This window comes from Vipera ursinii (genome assembly GCF_947247035.1).
Source record: "Vipera ursinii genome assembly, chromosome: 7".
Taxonomy (NCBI): Eukaryota; Metazoa; Chordata; class Lepidosauria; order Squamata; family Viperidae; genus Vipera; species Vipera ursinii.
In genome coordinates this window covers 17806222-17816811 of record NC_139521.1, presented here as the reverse complement: position 1 = coordinate 17816811, position 10590 = coordinate 17806222, and the positions used below count along the sequence as shown (strand labels likewise).

General features: G+C 36.5%; 1 protein-coding gene across 1 annotated transcript in view; it reads right to left on the bottom strand.

The window, feature by feature from the left end:
• Positions 1-8882: 8882 nt before the first annotated feature.
• Positions 8883-10590, bottom strand: part of PDGFC (platelet derived growth factor C) — a 127206-nt gene continuing 125498 nt past the window's right edge. The window contains exon 6 of the mRNA XM_083366935.1: positions 8883-10525. Within this exon, the coding sequence (XP_083223061.1) occupies positions 10409-10525 (117 nt within the window). The 3' untranslated portion in view covers positions 8883-10408. The remainder of the gene's footprint in view (positions 10526-10590) is intronic.

The following is a 10590-nucleotide window of genomic DNA, read 5'->3' as shown; positions in this document are numbered from 1 at the left end:
TACATTACTCATGTATAAGTAATATCTTGAAAGGACAACTTGTATTAACTATTTTAATTTTAAAATAAAACAATATCAGATTTCAGAAAACGATGTCTCAGTTGTGCTTATGTTAGTGAGATCATTAAAAAGGAGAGGATGTAACAACTCAACTGCAATTCAAGATTGAGCATATGCTGTCTGTATACCAATGTGCAACTGAAATTTCTGAATATAATCATGCCAGGTTGAAAATTAAATATGTGATATAAATAAAATTACTTTTCTAGACACTGTTTCTTACTATCAAGTTAAACTCTTAACTGCAAGTTTTAACTTTAGTTGCTATAAACTAAGCCAATACAAGCATCAAATGAATACTGTAAAAAAAAATCCCAGAAGATAGTTAAGCAGTTATGAATTCTAAAGACAACTAAATGCTCAAAATTTATTACTTAAAAAAATTCATACAGGTAGTCCTTGACTTACAACAGTTCATTTAGTGACCAGTTACAACGGCACTGAAAACTGTGACTTATGAATGTGATCAAAATTCAGATGCTTGGCAACTGGTTAATATTTGTGATTGTTGCTGTGTCCCAAAGTCATGTGATCACCTTTTGCAACCTTCTGACAAGGAAAGCCAGATTCTCTTAACAACTGGATTATTAACATCAACTAGAGTTAGCTGTGGTAAGAAAGGTCATAAAATGGGGCAAAACTCACTTAAAGTCTCACTTAACAACATATATTTTTGGCTTAATTGTGATTGTAAGTTGAGGACTACCTGTATATGTCTTTAACTATTATATTTCTGTTGAAAAACTGTACTGACAAAAGTGTCGACAACTATTTCTTCTTTTGTAAAGTGAAGTTCAAGTAATATTATTTCTTTCAACATTGAATGAAGAAAACTTAATATACATACCTCCACAGTTATAACATAAAATGTAAAAGGACATCTTTATAAAGAATACATTATTTGGCAAAAGCACTTTTTATTTTTCCTTAAAACCATTTTTCAATCTCAACTGTTATCAGTATGTTCATCTACATTTCTTAAGAGTGAATACTAAATTCTGATAAAATACACTTGCAGGCAGATATAAATATTTTGACCCATGAATCGTCCATACAATGATCTGTAATCTGTGAAACTTTGTATGATAATAAATTTGATAGGACTTCCGGTTTGGCGCCGCGGCCATTTGGAAGGTGAGCTCCATCTTCCATGTCCGATTTTGCACCGCTGGGGGACCCTGGAAAGGGTCGAAAGTCGCCCTGTAGGGTTGACCAGAAAGGAGGGGATCCCTGCTTGATTATGGAAGGGAGGTAGCTCTTCCGCTTGATCTGGGGCAGCCCTCCAAACTGGCGGACCAAAGACCGGACATAGCAATATGGCTCATCACTGGGCTGCAGACAGCCAAAGTCAAACTTACCACCAGGCACCTACAAAGCAGTGCGGATGAGACTGGCTGAGATCCGAACCTCTCTTCAATCCTAAATATTTTTTCCACCTGTATAAGCTGCCCAAAGTATTTCCCCCCCTGTGACAGAGGGAAGGGAGATTCTATCCCACCCTCTAAAAACAGCGGCGACTGACTATTGCAAGAATAACCTGATTCTGATTGGATCTTTATCTTTCTAAAATTTGTGGACTAAAAGATTTCTTATTCTTATTGAAGATTTGGTTTTTTACTTACAAAAAGAAGTAAAATTGTATAAAGGATTATAAAAAATTTGGACTTTAAAAAAACAACAACCCTAAATGGTATGGGCAACATCTTGCGGTTAAACCTGATATTACAATTTGTTATTGCTTAAAAGAAACTTGGCTTGAAGCCCAGACTATAGATAAGACTGCAACCTTGACAGATATCAGCTGTGAGAAGCCCAGATGTGTTCTATACTCAGTGACAAAATTATTTTCATTCTCTGATTGTAAAGCTTTTAACTTATTCATTTTGTGATGAATTGGCATAAAGGGAACTGTGGTTATTTAAAACTTGGAAATTATAAATATTAAATGTTAAATTTAAATATTAATGGAAAACTAAAAATTGGGAAAAACTAATTAGGACATTGATAGTTTATAAAATTGAATGTTAAAATAACCAAGATATTATAAACTAAAAATTATTGATAAATGTAAGAAAGTTATTTTTATTTAATTGATATAATAAGAATTGTATTAGTTTAAACATGAGACAGTAAACACTAAGGGAAGAAGAGAGGAAATATTTAATGTAGTAGTTTGAGACTTGTACTAAAGATATTTGTATGTTATTTAATTATTAGGAACTAAAGAACGTCTTGTTGAGAGTGAAGAAGGAGAGTGCAAAAGTTGGGTTGAAACTAAACATTAAGAAAATGATCAAACTGGTCAGTCCTAGAGGAGATCAACCCTGACTGCTCTTTAGAAGGCCAGATCCTGAAGTTGAAACTGAAATACTTTGGCCACCTAATGAGAAGGAAGGACTCACTGGAAAAGAGCCTAATGCTGGGAAAGGTTGAGGGCAAGAGAAGAAGGGGACGACAGAGAATGAGGTGGCTGGATGGAGTCACTGAAGAAGTAGGCGTGAGCCTAAATGGACTCCAGAAGATGGTAGAGGACAGGAAGGCCTGGAAGAGCGTTGTTCATGGGGTCATGAAGGGTCGGACACGACTTCGCAACTAACAAAAAATTTAATTATCAATTAACTCAGCCGCCACATTGCTTTTAAATATTTAAATGCAAAACTAGAAAATCAACAAAACCTTTTTTTAAAAAAAGATCACCCACATGTGCTCCAGATAGCTGGTTCTTATGAGGTGACTATGAGACAGAGATTTTCCATGGGCTTGAGCATCAGAAGACAAGATTATCCATCTTGCTTGCAATGTGGCTCAGCCTTTTCAAGGACACTAAGTATGAATATCTCACTTACTACTCATTTTTAGAAATTGCCTATTAATTTTCTTAAAGGTATTAAAGATCTTGGAAGGACAAAAAATTCATAGCCTTAAAAGTTCTACAAGCTTATCTTCTTTATTGTTACTGCAAGAAATTAATATGGTTACCCTCTGAGGAGTAAAAGAATAATGTAGTAGTTTTATTAGCAAGTAAAATAACACAGCATCTTTTTAGAAAATTTGACTAGCATACAGCCTGCAACTCTGTTTCATGCTAAAAGGTTGGTGCTTAGAGTGCTAAGCGAATAGAAAAGGGCAGCCTCACATTTATTTCATTTTAAAGCATTTTAATATTGATAGATATGCCAGACATCTGGAAATATTGGTTAGGATCCATAAGAATCTGAATAGGATGCAATGGGCTTTACATCAAACAAAAAAAAAGTCTGAGTGGCTTTGGTTATTTGGGTCTTCTGCTGATAATGTTTTCCAGCATTGGTTCTGGAGTGGTGGCACTGTCCCAGAACACCTTGGGCAAAACCTGGGGGTATTCTTGGACTCATGTTTCTTGCTAGAAGTGCAGGTGACTTTTGCACACCTGTTCCACACTAACTCATGCCTTTATGACATCTTGTCTGGATTAGTGCAATGTGCTCTAAATGGGGCTGCTCTTCAACGTTTGGAAGCTTTAACTGGTCCAGAGTATGGATGCATGGATAGTACATAGTGTTGGATATTCAACACATATAACATCACTGCTACATGAATTTTACTGGCTACTTAGGGTGCTTCCAGGTGCAATTCAAGGTGCTGATTGTCACCTTTAAAGCTCTTCCCATCATGGGATTGGATTTCCTAATGGACCATCTTCTATCCATCCAATTTGGTCTAGCGATTTGGCTATGACACAGGTCCCATTAGCCAAAGAATATTGGCTGGTGGGGATTAGGAGACATGTCTACTCACAGATTACAATGAAGGCCAAGTAGACCTGGTTATGTGCTTCGGCCTGCTTCGGACATATGTTAAATGTCCCATTTCTTGAATATAGTAACATCTATTGCACTGGTTATACTATATATACTATATATCTATCTATCTATCTAAATATATCTACAGTCATGGCCGAAATTGTTGGCACCCCAGAAATTTTTCCAGAAAATCAATTATTTCTCACAGAAAAGTACTGCAGGAACACATGTTTTGCTATACACAGGTTTATTCCCTTTGTGTGTATTGGAGCACAACAAAAAAGGGAGGAAAAAAGCAAATTGGACATAATGTCAAAGAAAACCCCAAAAATGGGCTGGACAAAATTATTGGCACCCTTTCAAAATTGTGGATAAACAAGATTGTTTCAACCATGTGATGCTCCTTTAAACTCACCTGGGGCAAGTAACAGGTGTGGGCAATATAAAAATCACACCTGAAAGCAGATAAAAAGGAGAGAAGTTCACTTAGTCTTTGCATTGTGTGTCTGTGTGTGCCACACTAAGCATGGACAACAGAAAGAGGAGAAGAGAACTGTCTGAGGACTTGAGAACCAAAATTGTGGACAAATATCAACAATCTCAAGGTTACAAGTCCATCTCCAGAGATCTAGATTTGCCTTTGTCCACAGTGCGCAACATTATCAAGAAGTTTGCAACCCATGGCACTGTAGCGAATCTCCCTGGTCGTGGACAGAAGAGAAAAATTGATGAAAGGTTGCAATGCAGGATAGTCCAGATGGTGGATAAGCAGCCCCAAACAAGTTCCAAAGGAATGCAAACTGTCCTGCAGGCTCAGGGAGCATCAGTGTCAGCGTGAACTATCCGTCGACATTTAAATAAAATGAAACGCTATGGCAGGAGACCCAGGAGGACCCCACTGCTGACATAGAGACATAAAAAAGCAAGATTACAGTTTGCCAAAATGTACTTGAGTAAGCCAAAATCCTTCTGGGAAAACATCTTGTGGACAGATGAGACCAAGATAGAACTTTTTGGTAAAGCACATCATTCTACTGTTTACTGAAAACGAAATGAGGCCTACAAAGAAAAGAACACAGTACCTACAGTGAAATATGGTGGAGGTTCAATGATGTTTTGGGGTTGTTTTGCTGCCTCTGGCACTGAGTGCCTTGAATGTGTGCAAGGCATCATGAAATCTGAGGATTACCAAAGGATTTTGGGTCGCACTGTAGAGCCCAGTGTCAGAAAGCTGGGTTTGTGTCCGAGATCTTGGGTCTTCCAGCAGGACAATGACCCCAAACATACGTCACAAAGTACCCAGAAATGGATGGCAAGAAAGCGCTGGAGAGTTCTGAAGTGGCCAGCAATGAGTCCAGATCTGAATCCCATTGAACACCTGTAGAGAGATCTTAAAATTGCTGTTGGGAAAAGGCGCCCTTCCAATAAGAGAGACCTGGAGCTGTTTGCAAAGGAAGAGTGGTCCAAAATTCTGGGTGAGAGGTGTAAGAAGCTTATTGATGGTTATAGAAAGTGACTGATTTCAGTTATTTTTTCCAAAGGGTGTGCAACCAAATATTAAGTTAAGGGTGCCAATAATTTTGTCCAGCCCATTTTTGGAGTTTTGTTTGACATTATGTCCAACTTGCTTTTTTTCCTTCCTTTTTTGTTGTGTTCAAATACACACAAAGGGAATAAACCTGTGTATAGCAAAACATGTGTTCCTGCAATACTTTTCTGTGAGAAATACTTGATTTTCTGAAAAAATTTCTGGGGTGCCAACTATTTTGGCCATGACTGTATATATATCTATATCTATATATCTATATATCTATATATCTAGATAGATAGATAGATATAGATATAGATATAGATATAGATATAGATATAGATATAAAGTTTTCTGAGGTTTTCGTGGGTGTTTGTATGTAGATCTTTGGTCATTCGGGTTTTTTCCCGCGTAGAGTTGAAGGTGTGGGAGCAACGTTTCGACGGAATCCCATCCGTCATCCTCAGGCTGGTGGCTTCAGCTTCCTTCTTCTGGGAGAAGCATGTGGTAGTGGCTGTTTGTTCCTCTTTGTTCCACCTGCCCCACCACATACATTGGACAGACCAACAGAAGAATAAGTGCATGCATTGAAGAGCACAAAAACTCACTCAGAAAGGGAGAACAAACTTCATCCCTGGTCCAACACTTTGAAGCCACAGGACATGAAATTGATTTTAAAAAAACCAAAACTATCGCCAAAATCGAACATTTTAACAACAGAATAATCAGAGAAGCCATTGAGATAGAAAAACGCCCCCACAGCATGAACAAACAAGATGATACCTCTCGCCTACCAGCCATTTGGAAACCCGCCTTGATTGACAGACGAGTCCCAACCACCAAGAATGATACCAGACCCAAACTCATGATAACATCACATGACATCACCACCACACAACCATTCAATAAGCAAATCCGAACCCACAATGATAACGACGCACAACCACAAAACAGAAACCTAACTACAGCTGCAACATCAGCCACTTTAAACCCCTCCAAACCACACAATAAGCAAACTGACACCCACTATAAAAACATGGCACCACCACAAACACGAAGCCGAACAAAAGCAGCACAACTCACCAGCTCAGTTCTAAGGCTGGCAGCTGAGACCAGCCCATCCACTCAAAACACACCCCCACCCAATCAGAACACACCTAATCCCCCACCCAATCAGAGCACACCTCCACCCACAGAACACACCCCCTCTGGCAGTTTAAAAAAGAGGAACAAACAGCCACTACCACATGCTTCTCCCAGAAGAAGGAAGCTGAAGCCACCAGCCTGAGGATGACGGATGGGATTCCGTCGAAACGTTGCTCCCACACCTTCAACTCTACGCGGGAAAAAACCCGAATGACCAAAGATCCATATATATATATATATGTGTGTGTGTGTGTGTGTGTGTGTGTGTGTGTATGTGTGTATATATACATATATATATATATATATATATATATATATATATATATATATATATATATATATATATATATACATACACACACACATATATATCATATATATATATGTGATGTATATATATGTATATGTATACAGTATGTATATGTACTGTATGTATGTTTTCATTGTTAAACATTTTATGATCTATTCAGCCCAGATACACTTGTTTAGATAATGTGCAGAGATAAAAAGCTTCTGATACTTTTTATATTTTATGATATAGACTCAAAATGTGGGTCAAAAAGCAAATAAGGCATACTGCAGTGTTTCTTATATAAGCAGTATGGGACCTCCCTCAAAAGGATACTGAGAGACGAGACAGCCCTGCAAACAAAAAAGGTGCACTGATATTTATACATTTTAGGAAACTAGGGAAAATGATGCATAAGTATTAGATAATATAAACATACATATTCATAAGTTATAGATGGCTGGTGACTTCTTGTCCTTCTATTGCTATTTTCAAAGAGAACAAATGTCTTACTAAAAGGAGGGAGCTCATGAGTTGCCATGGAAACGTTCTGCTAAAACTTACAATAGGCTTTGATGGGAGTCAACTCCCAAGGCTAAATTCCGTTTGGTATAATCTGTCCTATTCATTTGAAAATTCACTTTCTCTATTGAGAACTCTTTCCCCACAGTGACATAATGCATCTGAATATTGTCATCTTGGAACTTGATCATCCATGATATATTAACCTAAAAAGAGGTAATCTTTTATACTTTTTTATAGCTGTTGTGAAAAGGAAGAAACAAAAAGCTAATGTGGGCTGATGTGTGTTGGCAAAAAGTGAAGAGTCAATAGTTAAATAAGATTTGTGGTGAAGAGAAAGAATGGATCATAAACCATATTAGGTTAAGAGCTTTGCACCTGGTGAAAACTCACTAGTTCCAGAGATGCCAAAATCACTTAAGCATTTTATGGGTAGGCGAGGACAAGACCACCAAAGGTAGGTGGAGAGACTATCTACTGTGGATCCTGATCGAGAAAGAGATGGTCTGCTTTGAGGGATCATGTTGTGCTAAACACGAATGGTAATATATTACCTAAAAAACTGCTATGTACTGTATATAACTAGGTAGACTTTATCAGAAGCAGAAGCTTTGGGACACATAAGCCTGTTTTATTGCTTGCAGGAAGGTGGAGGAAAAACAAGAAAAGATTATTTTAATGCCTTAGCATGGTCACTGCTTGACCTAAAGGGAAGCATAAAGTGGCTCTATTTGGCTTTGAGTTCATATGGCAGTCAGTGGCCCAAGAAATTTTGTTTAGGTGAGAGAATGGATTCAATTGAATATGAATATGAATATTAGAAGCTAATGTTCAAGGCAGGAGAAATCAAAGCTAAAAGAATTTAGATATTTCAGCAAAAAATGATACTTAATGTGTCTCAGAAAAATTCTAAGAAAGCTAAACGTTTTGGAAGGTTTTCCAAAAGCTCAGTTAAAATGTTATTGAAAATCTGTGGGAAGATTTTACACATGGTCTCCATGCAAGGAAACCTAAGAATATTTCTAAGCTAGAAAGGTTTGGTAAGAAAGAACTGGCCATAGGAAGTTTAGGACAATATTTCTGAAAATGGGGTGTTACAAAATACTGACTGAAAGGGTCCAAGTTTCTACACCTGTCATATTTACTATTAATTTATTGTGAATCTGTACACAACTGTACAGAATTAGCAGGTATGCAACAACATTTGCAGGAAGGTGTCATGTTTAACTTTTTCTCATGCTGAAGTTGTTTCAACTTCTATTCATTAGGCATTTAATAAAATATACAATTTAACCAGAAGTGCCTAAATGTTTGCATGCAGCTGTTCATATATTTCCTGTAGCAACTGAAATGGAACAAATTGGATTGCTAGATAGCATATGCCACAGGATAAAAAACTATACTTTTTTAAATTAAATGTCATTACCTTTCATGGGTAGATATGGATAGTGAGTTATTTCTATCCCAATAATTATAGTTATTTTGTGAATTACATAAATCCAAACAGTAAAAGGAAACAGGCATTCACACAAAACAACACTAGACAATTTAGAAGTATTTTACAAGCAAAATATTTTACTGCTTCTTCCCTTCTTGGTCAAGAGAATAAATGTACTGGTTTATATATAAACTGTACATACTGTAAGCAAAACCACATTTAAAAAATTATACTGTACATCATTAAAATCCTGGAAACCATGTGCCTTATGAGGAAGCAATTGTCAACAATATTAAAATCCTTATGCCTGTAGCAATAAATATGTGCATATTTTAATCAACCCATTATATAATTTGGTGACAAGACCCCCACTATGTTGGAATTTATGATTTTTTTCATGAAGATACCTGCTTCTCAATCTATCATAGGTCACATATAAAAACTATATTTCTGCAAAAAATAATTTTGCCAGAATGTAGATGGTACAGATATGTAACCCATTCAAGCCAGTGCAAAGAGGGCTGACAGCTATCCTCCGATGAGTATTCTGATGCTTATCAGATTTATGCCAGTAATATCTCATCCAACAAATGGTATTTATTTTCTTATTTATGCATGCTGAAGCCTGCTTCTATGCTCACAGGCATTCTCTCTAGATCAAGGCACTAGAATATAAAAAGAGTTAAAACAACTATTATGTTCCTTCTTATCCCAGCATCACAAATCTACTTACTTACAATTGTAAAGTCAGAATGATATTTTCATCTGCTTTATTTTTCTATGTGCACATGCACCACTACATTCTTTGAATTATACAACCAGTAATTCTTATCCTCTTCCTGTAACATTGACTCAGGGTTTTACAGGACAAAAATACAACTTTTCTAGATTGTAAATACAAAGAAAATTAAATACCTTTGGTAAAAAATAGATATATTTAACAAGATTAGAAAAGCAAATTGTTATGCCATAAAAAAGAGTATAAAAATGTACACAACAAAAATATAAACAAACAAAAAAACTTTGAAGGCACTAGTCGGAGGAATAAAGATACTTCATTGGTTTCAATCTTCTCCTCCCTGCTCACATATACTGACCAGGCATTTTTGCTAAATGACAGGAACCTGACTGGGAAAAAGCATAGAAAAGTGTTTAGTCTTTTTCACATCTATAAGTGAAAATTTTAAGTTTAACTCAGAATAACACAGTTTTTAAGCAATTAACACTTTAATTTAGGATGTTTAGGAGTTGCTGCAATAAGTGAAGTAAGATTCCAGATGTTTAGAATGGTAAGCCAGAAGGAAGGCTATTAGAAGAGTTCAGGCTTTGAGCATTTCTAAACTTAAATCTTTTAAAATTCAGAATGAGCAAGAGAGATGATATTATATGTTTATATCAAGGTGGAGGAAAGAAAATCCTCATTAATGCCTTCTGCCCGTAGTTTTAATGGGCTTTCATGTGCTGTTACATTGCATGCATAATCCCAGTTTCATTTCTTCTCTCTTCATTTCCCCAAAACCATCAAGCTTGAACACAGAAGATTTTCAAAGGAAATAACTGAGATTATACAAGGAGATTAATGCACAAGGCCCAGAACATAATAAGCCTCTAATTCAATGTGCTGTAGAAGAAAGAAGTTCCTTTTATCCTTCTGTATTCCCTTTACAGATGCAGTTACACTCCTCATGATGATCCAAAGGGACATCTGTCAGAGATTTATGCAATCCTCTTACACCAGTTCTGGGCTTCAGTTGCAGGACCTGCAAAGGAACAGTTCAGCTGTCATTTTAAATATCATTAAAATAAGCAAATTATTATATAAAAA